Genomic DNA, 16332 nt, shown 5'->3' with positions numbered 1-16332 from the left:
AATGGGGCAGTTCCAGAGGACAGGTTGCAGCGGCGATGTGGCCGCAGGTGAGGCTCCAAGGTGTCAATCTCCAGGAGGTGGGCAGAACAATACTCAAGGGTAGGTCGCGACGGCAGCGTGGGTTGATCACCAAGGCTTCAGCCCTCCGGTGTTGTGTAGCGTTCGTCCCAGTCCCAGCAGAAGCGCCAATGGGGTGCCCACCTAGTCTCGCCCCACAGGGCTCAGGGCTGGTGATAGTGTCCGCTCGTATAAGTGTAAGGTGGAGGGCTGGTGGGGGGAACACGCATCAGGTGTGGCAGTATAGCCGGTGAGCATCGCGTCGTGTGACGCAGTGCACCCTGTGCAGCCTACTGGGTTCCATCACAGAAGCACTTCACCAGGGGAAAGCGCGTCTCCTCCAACCCCCGAGGGGGCAATTGTGTCTGACTGTCCCCCCTCGTGGTCCGTGGTCGCTGCCAGTGAGGAGGAGGTGTGGGTGGAGTCTTAACATTCAGTGCCGCCGTGTTGGAAGATGGCGAGGGAAGCTCCAGCCACCGGGGATCGTCTCCCAGCAGCCTGTCCCCCACGATCTCTGCCACCTCACCTTGTAGGGTCTGCCCTCATGAGTTACACCCAGAGAGGCACCGGGGACAGCCAAGTGGCTGCGCAGTTCAGGGGCAGGCAGGTCTTCGCTCCCCAGGGTGTTTCCTGTGGATGTTTGAGGATCGGGGCACCTCCCTCCGGCGACCCCGCCGAGGCGAGACCGCAGCGCAGTCCTTTTGATGCCGCCGCAGGCGTGGTCCCTCTGAAGCTCGGCGCCGCGCCGCCGGCGCCCGTCGTGTGCGAGCGTTTCACTGCCCCGGCGGCTCCACAGGTGGTCGTGTGTCCGCGTGGGGGAGCTGCTGCTGCGAGTCCAATGTAGGGGCGAGGGGGCCACCCAGCTCTCGCCCGTGCTCGGTAGACGCTGCTGCAGGCTGTTGGGTGGGCCGCGTCACTGGGCCTAGCGCTCCTGCCGAGGCCCTGGTCTCGCGCAGCCGGGCACACCGGGCCAGTCTCGCCCAGCGCGGCCACAGTCACTCCGCCGCTGCCGGTGCGGGTCCAAGCAAGTAAACAGCCTCAGATTTGGACAGTGTGTGGGTGGGGGTTATCTCCGGGTCCGCTCGCAGCTACAGCTTGATCAGGATGCAGGTTACGGAGAATCGGCCCAGGGAAGGGGAGCTCAGATCGGAGCTCTACCCTTCCACGTCCGTCGCCATTGCGCGCCAAGCCACGCCCCCCGTTGATGTCAGCCTGCTTTAAAGAAATATAGGTTGCGCGGGAGGGTCTTTGTGATTTTTTCTTTGGTTGTTCCCCTTCTCCCAGACCTGAAAGTAACTCTTAGGGGGGTGACGTTGTATAATGAGGGTGCACTCAGTCTCTCCTGAGGACAATATAATGAGAGCAGCAAGATTACAATAAGCATTGTTTATTCAGTACAAAGATAGCCATGTATGGGCGTGCACTTCACAAATGCAACTTTTGTGAAACATATTGCTTTTAGAGATCTTGGAATAAAACAAACTCAGGATAAATCCGTATCCTCTATTCTTCAAAATATTTTGTGGACCAAAAGTATCTGCAGTAAGACTAGCAGTTTCTGGTCTAGTGCGTCAGGTTCCGCCGCCCCTTACTTTCACTCCCATGGGAAGTTCATAATAAAAAAGCAATGAGTTAACACTACAGACAGTGCTTCTTTTAAAAAAACATGTATCAACATGCTGGATCTATCTTGCTGGGCTAGCTGCTGCACACTTTCACTCACCGCAGTCCTGCTTCATGTTGTTGCTCCTGTGCCTGAATGATGATGCATTGTCCACACCTGCAAGTCTATAGCATTTGCCGGGATGACAATTTCAAAACCCTGAGGCTTGTGAAGTCATCAGCTCACAAAGACAAGACCTCTGATGACATGGGGGTAAAGCTAGCCCCAGGTGTTTCAGACTGAAGACCTGTACCACTGGGGAGTCACTGGGGAATCAGCGAGTGGAGAGCATTGTCACCCCACACTTTCACGAATAGTCACAGAGTGGGGTGACAATGCTCTCAGCAGGAGGGAAGCACAGAAATCGAATGTGCAGTTTGTCATCAGGACTTTTGAAGATACACTACCTAGACTTGAGAGGCCTGCTTCCCGTGCCACAGTTAATGCAGAACGGCATTTCAGATTCGGTGGAGCAAAGGTGCGAACTGCAGGTGGCCTGTGTCTGCCTCAGTCAAGGAGCCACCTAGCTTCCCTTCCAGAAGGTCCAGAGGTGTACTGAAGAGTTGAGTCTCAGAGTCAAATACTTATACTAGGTGCCCATTTTTAAGTAGGAGAAGTTTCTGGAGGTTTCCACCCCCTGAGGTGTTTTGAATTTCCTGCCCTCCTGCCCTGGCCCCAGCTTGTCTGGGGGTACAAAAGACTGGTTTCGAACCTTTTGTGAGTGCTCAGGCAGTGGATCTGTAATATGCAAGTGTGGTAATTGATAGCCACACCCCAATCAAGTCAGAGATGCCCCATCATTTCAACAACCATTCCCCATTTTTCTCACAGATTGGGAGTTGCATACAAAGACCAACTGCCAGTGATACCTATTCATTTGACCCAGGATACAGGCTGCAGCCACTGAATCGGTGGGATTAGAAAAACCCAACTTTCTAAAAGTGGCATTTTCAAAATTGTGACTTAAGATCCAACTTTACCATTAACGAGAATTTTAAATTGCAATTCTTTAGCCACCAGACTCGACATTCTAGCTGCTCCTTATTGAAAGTTTTCACTTATTAAATGTAATAAGGTTACTCAATGATATACAATATACTATGGGAGAGATAGGACTTGCAGTAGTGAAAATCAATTTTAAGAGTGTTTCCCTATCAGGCCATGTAAAAGTTAAAAGTACATGTCCAGTTTTTTAAGATACACTGCACCCTGCCCTCTGGGCTGTTTAGGGCTACCCTAGGGGTGACTTACATGTATTAAAAGGACAGTTTATGCCTGGGAAAAGGTTTACTTTGTCAGGTCGAAATGACAGTTTATAAAGGCACATACAGGCTGCCATGGCAGGCCAGAGACATGTTTACAGCATTACTTAAATAGATGGCACCATAAGTGCTGCAAGGCCCACTAGTAGCATTTAAATTACAGGTCTTAGGTACGTAAAGTACTACTTTACTAGGGACTTATAAGTAAATTAAACATGTCAACTGGGTGTAACTCAATTATAAAATGTGTAAAGGAGAGAGGACAAGCAATTTAGCACTTGTTAACAGTGGTAAAGTGTGCAGAGTCCTAAAAGCCAACAAAAATGGGTTCAGAAAACATGGAAAGGATGTCAAACGTTTGGGGATTATCCTGCAGCCCATCATGACCTCCCTTCAGCCAACAGCCTTGGTAGACTAATCAATACCTTGATGTGCTTCCCTGCATAGGCAATACAACATGGAGGAAGGCCCTGGTGTGCAGGGGCCCTTGTGAGTTCTACTTCTCTCTTAACTTAGTTAGAGCTCTCACCTGCACCACAGGAGTAACCCCTGGGATAGCCCTCCTCTCACTTGTGGACCCCATCTTTAAAGCACTTACCCTTGTCTTGCTCAAGGATGCACTCCAGTAGGCAGACAGTACCACCATTACCAACAAAGTGATGTAGCCCATTCCGCCCCTTGCAACAGACTTCTGTACCCAACCCAAGGAAAACTCGGCCCATAAGGCCTGCAACAAACTGAGGCCAAAGACAGCTGTCAAGGTCAAGAGGACCATCCACTGCTAAGTGGAAACTCAAAGAGGGGATATTTGGCAGGCCCCTCTTCCAGCCTTGGGGTTGGTGAGTAGTTCCTTATGGGCTCCTGGGATTTATTTGACCTCTGAGGTTTCTAGGAATGGGAGGCAACCACCTCGGGTGTTAGGCACCCTGCGTCCATACTCTACCTTCATCTAGTTCATGGGTCGTATCCTGTGACTAGCTTTTCAACCCAGGGTCTGTACCCTGATGCTGAACAGGTGACAGGGGTGAATACTTCCTACCCTTCCATCTGGGCCTCAGTACCCTCCCCTTTGAAGTGAACCCCTCAGTAATCTGAGCTTTCATGGCACTCTGGGTGTCTGCCCCTTCCAGCTCCGCTGACACTGTGGAGCTTCCACCAGTGGGTGGTCTCTTGGAACAGACCAGGTCCCCTTGCTTGTATCCCAAATTCGAGCAATCAAGGCACCGGGGTTGGAAATTCGGTGCCCTGGGCCTCCGCCCACAAGAACCTCCCCTCCTATTCTTAGAAGGAGCATGGGATCCTTTTCCACCACATTATTCTGGGATCTGTCTGCTTCACTGTGTACCTTCTCCTTACTCTGTTGGGAGGAACCGGAACACCGCCAAACACATGCTTGCTCCCAGGTACCTTCCCAAGCTCTCTGGTACTAACCCAGAGGTCTGCTTCCTTTGCAAGCTCCCTGGGGTCAGCAATTTGGCAGTTAATCAGGTGTTGATGCAACTTTGTGAAACAGTTGCTGAGCAGGAGCTCTCTCACAATTAGATCATACAGCTCCACAACTACATACTTGGCTGTCCTTCACCCAATCATTCTGTGCCTTCCTGGAGGAGTCCATGAAATATTTCCATGTCTGGCTTGAAAGTCTTTGACTGTCCCTAAACCTTAAGCGTTAGTCCTCTGGGTATAGACAACATTGGGTGATAATGGCTCCTTAGGACATATGGTCAGTGTAGTAATCTGCTTCTTATGTAATGCATCCCCCTGGCCCTGGTTCTCTGCCTGATGCTCTGGCTATATGATGTCATTTGGAATGTTATGGATGTTGGTACTTAAAGGTGGAGCTGTTGGAGAAGATGGGCTGAGCAGCCAGGAGGCTGCTCCTGGTGGGGCTTATATTAAGACTTACATTGGAATTTACCAAGATGTAACTTGAAAAATAAACAACAAATACAAGAGCTCTCTACCAGACTTCATTGATTTCTACATTGGCGACGATTTAAAAGGAAAAGAACTTACGCGTGGAGAAAAGAAGGCTATTTGATGGCTACTGGAACTTAAGGTACTCATATTACTAAAGACATTGACTATTTAAACTTTCTGGCACCCGCCCCACCAGTAACCCAGACAACGGTCACCCTAAATAATTTTAGGTGCCAGATCCACCTGTATATGAAACTGTAAAGTGTATCTGCAGTCCTGTTTTAAAACTGTGAAGCCCAATGAAGAGGTATGTGCTAAATCAACCTCAAAGTGTTGAAATGGACTGTGTGTAGTGATGTCGGGGCACACATCGAGCCCCGGTAGGGGCGAATGTCATGCCCCGGTGTTGAATACTGACAAGCCCTGAGTGCCTGTGTGCCCTGATGAGAAGTGGCTGCACATGGTAGAAAATAATAGGGGGCAGATTTTGATCACATGCTTTTAAAGAATCATCAAGCCCACTGTTAAAAATGTGACAGACAACAAATGTGGAGAAAACTGCAGAAAACAACAATTTATAGTTTCAACTGTGAGCAATGATTGCAGATTTTAATCACATGCCTTTAAAGAATCATCAAGCCCCGCTGTTAAAAATGTGACAGAGAACAAATGTGGAGAAAACTTTGGATTGTAGTCTACCGGCCTTTGCACAGTCTAGTGTAACTGTGCAGTGTTTGCCAACCACAACTGGTGTCTCCATGGTATTGAAATGTAATTGCAAGACGACCCCAGTTAGTTGTTGTGTCTCTGCGCTCTGTAGCTGACCTGGATTGCCATCAGAGTTAATTTTGTGAGTCAAGTACTGGTGATAAAGATGATTTTAATGTGAGGGTTGCCATAGCATTGCTGCCTGAAGATTGTCACAGGTACTGTCATTTACACAAATTGAAAACTGTGTATTACTGAGAATGTCGCTTTGGGAAACTTAGAACTAGTGCAACAACGCCATCTTCTAGCTATGGAGAGCAATTGCACTAAGAAAAAAGGAATTAACTAGTTCACTCGGAGAGAAAGGAGGATTCCGAACTGGAACAGTAATGAAATATTGCTATAAGGAGTTAGAGTATGGGTCAAAGGAAATAAGAAACCCAGAACTGTACTGTGTGAGATGATTGTTAAGTATTAAGTCACTTACTCATTTGTTGTGCTGCATGTGATGACGGCTAAGTCATTTAGTGACACTGCATTGACTTTGGTGATATATGACATTATTATGTACATCTGCTTTTGATTTGCAACGTGTCATTCTAAATTGATACTCAATGGGATTTTCATTTTACAGTATTATTATAGGAAGGTGTATTCCCCCTTTACAATTATTTGGGAGGTTACTGCGAGTGTGTGGTTTATAGGGAGGTGGATTCCCCCCTTACAATTATTTGGGAGGTTACTGCGAGTGTGTGGCAATAGGGAGGTGGATTCCCCTTAGGAGGTTACTGTGTGTGGTGGCTTATAGGGAGGTGGATTCCCCCTTGGGTTACTGTGTGTTGTGGTTTATAGGGAGGTGGATTCCCCCTTTATGAGGAGGTATGTGTTCTCTTATTGGGAGGTTACTGTGTATTAATGTGTGTGTGGTCCTGCACTAGTATGCAGACGGAACATTATAGTATGTGCATTAGAGGATATGTAAATTTCCCTGGTCCTGCAATAGTATGCAGTAGAGGGTGTTCTTGGTAACTGGATGGTATATTATAGTGTGTGCAGTAGAGGGCGTATGGTATTCCCTGGTCCTGCTATTTGTTTAAGTTTACGACTTCTATATTACTACTTTATTATTTATATTACTACATTTACTATGTCATTATTATTATTATCATTATTATTACATAGAGAAGGCTGTCTTACTTTTTAATACTTACATTATTACTATTGCATCGTTATTATTATTATTACATAGGGAAGGCTTTATTACTTACATTACTATCTTCTCATTATTGCACTGCTATGGAGATTTTCATCATGTGCTGAAGATGTGTATTTCCCATTGTTCATGATAAGGTCAGCTCGTCATAAGCACACGACCAGTGTACTGCATGACGAGCTGAGCTCGTCATGAGCAACGAAGGGGTTAAATATTATAAAGGGGAAGATGTGTAGTAATCTGCTTCTTATGTAATGCATCTCCCTGCCCCTGGTTCTCTGCTTGATGCTCTAGCTATATGATGTCATTTGGAATGTTATGGATGTTGGTACTTGAAGGTGGAGCTGTTGGAGAAGATGGGCTGAGCAGCGAGGAGGCTGCTCCTGGTGGGGCTTATATTAAGACTTACATTGGAATTTACCAAGATGTAATTTGAATAATAAACTACAACTACAAGAGCTGTCTACCAGACTTCATTGATTTCCACAGTCAGCTACCTCTATAGACAAGAGGCTATTCCTCCCTACATCTGGCATGCAACTCCACAGGTTGGCACCCCATAAAACTCCTCTAGGACCCTATGTAGCCTAATGGCAACCTCATAGGCTGCAAACCACCTATCACTATCACCACCCACCTCAAAGCTGGGCACCAGGTCTCTAGGTATGTGGACTCCTTGATCTCCTTTAAAGAAACTGAGGTACGGCTTCAACCATTTCTGCTGGACTCTGACAGCTCTTTGGCCTTCAAGTCGAGCACCTTTAGACTCCGTTCTTAGCCAACATCTTTTCTTTACTCCAAGGTTCACTCTGCATCAGCTTTCTCCTTTACCAGGGCTCTTTCTGCCTCAGTCTCTCTCTCTCCTCCGCAAAGGCTTTTTCTGCCTCAGCTCTTTTCTTTTCTGCCAGTCTGGCTATCTGAAGCTTCAGGTCCCTCTCAACCTGTCGGTCTGTCAACTTATCTCTGATGACTTGTCTCCAATTAGGATTATTTTTTCATACTGTTTCTGCTTTTCCCTCCATCTTTAAAATCTAATTTTTCAGTGGAGTCATGAATTGAGCAGCACCTTCTGCTTCAAATATTCTGAACAGAATCCCATCTTCTCCCTCCTAGAGTGTCAGCCTCCATCAGTGCCTGGACATCATTTTTGCTTTTTATTGAAAGCAAGAACAATTCTAGATAGGCCACATATTCTCACAAAAGATGCAAATACCAATTAGACTTGGGCTTATGCGCTTACATTTGGAAATATACAGTGGTAACTACCAGGCAAGAAATAAACTATACAAATTGCTTTGTTTTTTTAATTGTTAAAAGATTGCAAATCCAAAAATCCAAAATTGTTCATATAAGTAGACTGTCACATGTAACAATTCTAGACAACAATACTCGTTGATAATTTCTTGAAAATAGTCACATTGGATAATGTATAATTTTTATCATTCATCAATTGCCTAAAATAAAAACAACAGTAAGTGTCTTTGGTTCTATGTAAATGAGGACCTTAAGCTTCAAACTCAGAAAATATTAACCCTCCATACCTTGTGGTCCCCTGTCAGGCAGTCAATCTCAACCTCAGAGCACGCGACTCCATAGGCGAAGTAGTTGTACGGCGTTCCTGTCTTAGTTTCAATGATGTATCCATAATTAGACAACCTTAACATCAGAATTGGAAAGAAAGAATATTAGTCCACCTTAATGTATTCATTTGTCAAAAGATTAAAAAGCAGCTGCTATGAACACAAGCATAGAAATGTTTTTAGAACACTACTACACAGATTCCTGGTCATAGCAGTGTTGATTAGTAAACAATGGGGCACATGTACAAGCCCCTATCGCCATCACAACGTCACTTCCAGTGATGGTGTGGTGGCGAAAGGGGCCTCACCTTATTTACAAGGCAATGTTAAGCCACTTAACGTGGCTTAACGATGCCTTGTATATAAGGCCCCCCCATTCAAGCTATGCTTGAAAGGGGTGGGCAGTAGGTGTTGCGGTGGGCGTTCTACCGCAACACCCATTGTTTTTTACGCTGCCTCCTATTTAGAAGGGCAGCGTAAATAGGAGGCAGCGCCAGAACTAAGACCAGGAAAAACCAGGTCTTAAGTTGGAGAAATGAAGAGACATGATTTATTTCTCCTCGTTTTTGCTTTTTCCATGTGTGCTGCCCTGTGCAGCACACATGGAAAAAGCAAAACACCTTAGATTGTTCTTATGTTGAAAGGTGTCCCTTCCTGCACATAAACCATCCTTAAACAAAATGACATTTTGTAACTTCCATATGTGCTGCATTAAGCAGCACACATCGAAGTGGCAAAATGGCATTTCAGGATTGTTTATGTGCAGGAAGGGCCACCTTCCTACACATAAACAATCCTCCCCTGCACGCAGACACCCTTTCACTATGGTGCAAGGGTGCCTGCGTTGGCACTACACTGCTAAGTATAGCGCCAGCGCAGGGGGAAACGCAAGGCTGCACCATATCCTTGTAAATATGGTGCAGCCTTGCGTTTCTGAAGTGGCGGAGTGAGGCATTGAGCCATGATGGCTAAAGTCTCACTCCGCCACTTCCTTCTGCATATGCCCAAATGTATCTTCTACATAGAGCAGCGGAAGAAATAAATATCAGGAGACACACTAAGACATTTACAATAAAATAGCCCAAACTTTTTATGCGGAATCTCAGACACCAGTGCGGAGACTCCGCAGTCGTAAAGATACTGGGGCATATTACCAAGCAATAGCGATAATTATCGCTATTGCTTGGTTAGAGACAAAAATGTACCGCTGAGCTGCAGCGATTTTTATCGCAGATAAACCTTGGTATTACCAAGGTTTATCGCAAATGCGATAAAAATCGGCCGCAATGCATGAATATCGCTGAAAAGTCAGCGATATTCATGCATTATCGAGCTAATGCTCTTAGCCATGTTATCCACCTCCCATTGGATAACATGGCTAAGAACTGCTCAGGGCAGGTGTTAGCTTTTGGAGATATTCGCGCTTACCGCAAATATCTCCAAAAGTTGGTAATAGGAGATAGCGATGTTAGCGACTGTTTCCAGGCGCTAACATCTTGGCACGCCCACTTTGCATGTCATTAGTGATAAATATCACTGACATGCAAAGTGGGGCCCAAGATGGTCGCTATCTCCTACTAGCTGTCGCTAACTGGTGTTAGCGACAGCTAGGTAATAGGGAGATAATTTTATCTCCGCTTTCTTGGCTGTTAAAGCCAAAAAAGCAGAGATAAACCCCCTTGATAATATGCCCCACTAATCGTAAAATACACTTGTGAATAGGAAAAAAAACGGAAACTTGCACAAAAGTGTAGCTTTATGATTGTGAATCAGGCACTAATTCTTAAACACTCATACATTTATAAGAAGTTCTTAACATGGTAAGAGGTGATGGAGAATGCGGGAAACACCTGCAGTTCAAAAAAAAATTCAGAGGAGAATAATCCAAGGCTTGGTTATTGTAATACCACTATATGGTAAGGTGCTAAGGGTGAGCCCTCCCGTAGTTGCTGCATATCAACGAAGAACACAAAAAGGTGATGGGAGGAATGCCTGCGTGAATCTCAGCCACTGGTAATTACTCGGGCCGCAGCCCGGTCCATTGTTTCTTTGCCCATCATAAACCTCAGATTAGACCCAGATACATGCTAGCCAGCTTTCGTCCTCCTCCAATATGAACAGCCCAGCTCAAAAGGCTCACAAGGTCCTCTCTGAACCTGACACAAACAACCCAAGACAAGTTTTGGCCAAACTGGGCCTCTTCAGCCAAGAGTAGCTTGGTACCAGTGGCATAGTGAGCGCAGGACCCATGTTTGGGCACACCTGACGCACTTAGGGCATCACATTCAAAACCAGAAAAGAATGATGGATGGAATGCTTGAAATAGTCTTAGCCACTGGCAACTCCAGGGTGCATCCCAGTGCCTTATTTTTTTGCCCACCATGCTAATTCAGATTAGATCAAACCATACGCAAATCTGCCTCAGTCCTGCTCCAATAGGAACAGTCCAGTTCGAGGTACCAAGCAAGGCCTTCTTTAAACCTGAAAACAAGCAGCCCAAAACTAGTTAGGCCTTATTTGGGCTAACTAGTTTTGGGCTGCGTGAACTCATCTGCCTCGAGATCACCAGCGGGGGCAAACCTGTATGCTCCTTATATGTCATCTACCACTAACCCAGGGACAACCTCACCTTCTCCCAACAACTCATGGACACGATTTCAACCAACTCCGGACGGCAGAACACTCAAATCTACCTAGGTGACTTCAACCTCCACTGGAACGATCAGAAAGATGCAGTGGTGAACAGTCTTAAATCTTTCCTTAATGCGCTTGATATCACCCAAATCTGCAACAGCCCAACACATGACAAAGGCTCTATCCTCGACCTTATCATCGCCAAAGAGGACTACCACTCAACCTAAAAATAACGCGGCATGGTCGTCCTTCGACACCTACTCAGAAGAATCAATTAACAAACTGCTCGGCACCTTGAAACCCTCTAATCACCTCACAGACCCCTTACCTGATAATGCTGTAAAAGACTTCACCCCCCTGCTCCTCCCACTCTGGACTAAAATCATTAACAGTTCCCTACAACAATGACTCATCCCCGACTCCCTCAAGGTAGGACAAGTCACGCCTATACTCAAGAAACCTACAGCTGACCCGGCCGACCTAAACAATTACCGCCCTATCACTAATATCCCCACCTTGGCCAAACTGCTGGAAAAATGCGTACAACTCCAACTGACAAAACACATTGATCAGTTTGACCTCCTCAACCCTCATCAATCAGGCTTCCGAGCAAGACACAGTACGGAAACGGCTATGACGCACATAATTGATGACGCCCTCCAAATCCTTGATCACAATGACTCCTGCCTCCTCATCCTACTTGATTTCTCCTCAGCATTTGACACCGTCAAACATGAGAATCTACTTGAGCTGTTAAACACCAGAATGGGTCTATCCGGGACTGTTCTCAAATGGTTCACTTCCTTTTTACATAACTGGTCTCAGAAGTTCAAGATCAACAACGTGTTGTCCTCGTCTGTACCTGTAACATTAGGCGTCCCACAAGGATCTTCCCTATCCCCCACTTTGTTCAACCTAGTCATGGAACCACTCACCACCTTGCTTCAAGCATCTAATGTACACTTTCACATGTACGCTGATGACACTCAACTCTACCTCAAACTAGAATCCCCGGAAGACATCAAACTTCTGAACTCCACGCTCAGAAACACCCAATCATGGTTGGCTGATAATCACCTCAAACTTAATGCGCAGAAAACTGAGTTCCTTCTGATCTCACCTCCTGCGAAATTCTCCACCACCCAATCCTGGCTCAAGCACCTAACCGCACTCAATATCCAACCCACCATCGTGGACTCAGAGAAATCCTTAGGCATCACACTTGACGCCAATCTCAACATGCAGCAGCATATCAGCAAAGCAACTAAAGGAGCTAATTTCCAAATCAACACTTTGAGGAAACTTAAACCCTTCTTCCCAGCTAAGGACTTCCAAACCGCAGTACAAGCCCTAGTCATCTCACGCATAGACTACGGAATTGTGACTCTCAGCGGACTCCCCCTATCTACAACCGTACCACTAAGAGCCTCCTTGAACGCTGCAGCGAGAACTGATCACTGGATCAAGAAAACATTCGCATATTTCCCCTGACTTAAGATCCCTGAACTGGCTGCCTTTTGAAGCCAGAATACAGTTGAAAATTGCCTGCATGACACACATGGCTGTACACCACAAGTCACCCAACTACCTCACCCAAAAGCTGACTGTATCAGGAGGCTTTAGAACAAATAGAAGCTCAAAAAATCTCCTCCTGAAACCTCGAAGATTCCGGAAGGAAAAAACATACAAACGCTCCTTCTCAGGAATGGCACCCAGGATTTGGAATGCACTCCCTCCCGAAACGAGGCTGATCTCCTCCACTGCATTTAAGAAAGAAGTAAAAGCCATCCTAATGGCTAAATTCACTTGAACTCTATTTTGGTCCGATCTAAGACTTTACACCGACTCTGTTTTAGCTGTTTATTTGATTATCTACATGTATTATGCTTTTATTTGACTGCGATCTTATTTTGTTACTCACGTACTACCTTTTACCATTATTGTAACAAAAGTCTGCTTAATCACCCTCTTGTTTCCCTTACCCCTTCTTTCTGTAAAGCGCTCTGATATCTGGAAAGATCTTGGTTGCGCTATATAAAACTTTGAAAATAAAAAATAAAAAATAAATACATTTGTATTTTTCCACGCAGCACCCTAAATGTTGTTATGCACAGGCATGGGTCCCGTGCTCACTATGTCACTGAAACCAAGCTACAGCCGACTGATGAGCCCGAATCAGGGCAAAAGCAGTCTTGGGTTGCTTGTTTTCCAGTTCAGGGAAGACCTGGCCTGGCAGTTTGGGCTGGACTGTTCCTACTGGAAGCAAGGTAGAAAAGTATTTGTATACACTAGGTCCAAACTGTGGAAGCATTATGTGCAAAATAACAATGGATTGGGATGCAGCCAAAGCAATTTCCAATGGCTGCGATTAATTCAAGCATTTTACCCATTGTTTGTTTGTATACTTCACTGCAGCATATTACCACAGTGTGAAGCATTGTAATAATGGTGCCCAGGACAGTAACCAGGTGTGAAAAGTAGCTTATGCAGCTGCACAACAACGCTCCCTGTACAGTCAACTGTAGCATATACAGCTTCACAGCAACACTCCCTGTACAGTCAACGGTAGCGTATGCAGCTGCACAGCAACGCTCCCTGCACAGTCAACGGTAGCATATGCAGTTGCACAGCAACGCTCCCTACAACGCAACGCTACAGTCTTAGAGAGTGGAGGCTTGAACCTCACTCTGTGTGGGTGTGTATGGGCCTGCTGAACATGCCTGACTCCATCTGCCATGGTAAGGACAGCACTTGGTAGGAAGATTGCAGGGGTTCCCTGTGTCAGAAATTCCTGCTCTCACTGCGATGCCTGATTCTGTGTCAAGCCAATGGCGGCTGGCATCTACTGAGGGAGAGGGGGCGGGCAAAGACAATAAAAAAAGAAAAACACTTACTGATTTTGACAACGGCGACCTCCTCTAGCACTAACATATTTGGCAGGGACTGCAGTGCAGGCCCAGCAAACTCCCTCGACCAATCCTGGCCTGCTGTTAACCAGCATGTGAGCAGTGTCCTGATTAGTGGGAGCTGCATCGGTCGGCGCTCCCGAGGGTACTAAATGCCTGCACTTGCTCTCAGCCTAGCTGTCTTAAGACACTTGGGTTGGTGGTTCAAAGCATGCATGTGGGGCTGGCCATCGATAGACGGATGGCCAAAAGGACATGAGCACTTTAATCAGTGGAAAAGCAGCCCTCAGCCCACCACTCCTCGCTGCTCACTCAGTCCCACCCGCCCTGAAGCTCGGTTCAAGACAGGCTGATGAAAAATAAAATGGCAATGAATTACCATATTATTTTTAATCTCAGGGGCTTTGAGAGGCACTTTAGTGGAGCAACGCTCCTCCGCTCTAATAGAGTAGCCGCCCTTGAAGCAACTCGTCCCCGCTTTGGAAGCGATCCAAAGTCGAATGGGCGAGGAATATGACTTGTTACCACGCGAGCCATTACTCCACGTGCCTTTACAACGTGGTCGTTACAACTACTGCGTTGTTACCACGCAAAGCCATTACTACGCAAGTCATTACATCGACTTGCAGTAGGTGGCGCACTGACATTAGAAATGTATAATTTACTATTCCAACTCCAGCCTACGTAACAGTAGGGAAGGTGTTGGAACAGTAAACTATACTATTTCTAATGTTAGCCCGCCATCTACTGCAAGTCGATGTAACAACATGCGTAGTAATGGCATTGTGTGGTAACAACGCGGTGGTTGTAACAAGCGCGTTGTAATGGCATCGTGATGTGATGGCCGCGTTGTTAGGGTTGTTTCCCATGGGCGAGTGCAGGCAATGATTGTACCCCTACAGACAGGAAACCAACAATCTATTTAAACCTCCCTGCTCCCTCCAAGTAAAACAAAAACCACCTCCTGGTTGTTTCCCTTCCTCTCTTTTTTTTCCAAAGCTTCTTGAGATTGACATACACCACCACTTCTGGTTTTACCTTGATGATGTCTTCTATCTCTGTTACCTTCTGTTTTTTGTTTCACTCTACAGAAACTGCACTTCCTTCTGTTGTATTTAACTTCTTATTCTCTTTGTTCTCCTTATTCTCTGAGGCACAAGTCCTAAAAGATAAAGTTGGGGATGGTGGAAGAGGACCTAGTGGCATAAACAGTGCTCAATAATGTCACTTGGAATAACTTCACAGGAGGTAATGCCACAGTCCTATCAAATCCTTCTTTTCCTTCCTGGTTAGAAAAAGTCATCTCCTGGACCAATCTTCATAAAGGCGAAGCCTTGAGCTTAAGTGGTGACTCTCAACAATTTGAAAACGTACACCAACAATGAAGTGATTGCATGGTGCACAAGCATTCCAAACCCTCTTAAAAAAGGCTGGCAGTTGTGTGTCTGACATAAGAGTAGTTACTTAGGAGGTGGGAGGGTGGCTCCAATAGGTTACAGATATAGATGTAAAACTCTTCCATACCTGGAATACTTAAGAATGAACAGAGAGTCGAACACTTTCTTAATGGCTCCAAACCTATAATGTACTTCTTTTTTGAGTATTTTGTGTTTTTACAACTAATTATATGTTTCATTGTGAAACCATCAATCTGTTGATTTACGCCTTTAGTCCTGTACAGGATTTTCTTCACTGCCATCACCAGAAAGCCTCTAAGTAGAGATTGACTAATTGCTCAATGATGATTTGTTTTCATCAGTGCACGTTGGTAAAATAATGATGTAATACTTGCACAAGTAATAGGGTGAACACAGCCATTCTTGGAAGTTGTGTGTCTGTGTTATTGATAAGAGAGAGTGAAACCAGTAGTGGCTACTGCCAATAACACTTGATGGGGTGGGGTGTAATAATAAAAAACAACATAAAAGTACCTACCTGCTGCTGCCGGACACCACTTTGGTGCTCCTCTGCCCCCGCCGCCCCGATGCTACTCTGTTCCTGCCCCAACCCTATGAGGAAGGTACTCTCACATGAGAGCAGAGTCGTGATTGGCCTGAGCGGGCTGAAATGCAGCTCAGTAAAGGCCTGGGAGCCTGCGCTGGTACTCCACCCAGCTGTGCAACACAGCCAGGTGGAGAAATGCTAAGTGCGAATGTCTGTTTGGCCGGCCTAAAATGGCCGGCCAAACTGACATGCGCACTTAAAGTGCCACTACCACTCCTCCTCCCTAGCTGATGACGCAGATATAGAGCGTATGGACCCGCCACACACTCAACTCGGCGGACTGAGGAGAAAGTTAAAAATAAAATGATAATAATATACATTTATCATTTTATTTTTAATCCGCTGTCCTTCAGCAGGGGGACAACTTTCCCCACCATAGCGGAGG

The 16332-nt window shown here is 46.0% G+C and overlaps 1 protein-coding gene across 1 annotated transcript in view; it reads right to left on the bottom strand.

Annotated features, from left to right (window-relative positions):
* LOC144762934 (xanthine dehydrogenase/oxidase-like) overlaps positions 1-16332 on the bottom strand; it is a 575825-nt gene that overhangs the window by 85453 nt on the left and 474040 nt on the right. Inside the window, exon 32 of the mRNA XM_078648235.1 lies at positions 8365-8479. Within this exon, the coding sequence (XP_078504361.1) occupies positions 8365-8479 (115 nt within the window). The remainder of the gene's footprint in view (positions 1-8364; positions 8480-16332) is intronic.

This window comes from Lissotriton helveticus, chromosome 6 (genome assembly GCF_964261635.1).
Source record: "Lissotriton helveticus chromosome 6, aLisHel1.1, whole genome shotgun sequence".
NCBI classification, from domain to species: domain Eukaryota; kingdom Metazoa; phylum Chordata; class Amphibia; order Caudata; family Salamandridae; genus Lissotriton; species Lissotriton helveticus.
The sequence above is the reverse complement of the archived record's forward strand: the minus strand, read 5'-3'. Positions and strand labels throughout refer to the sequence as shown.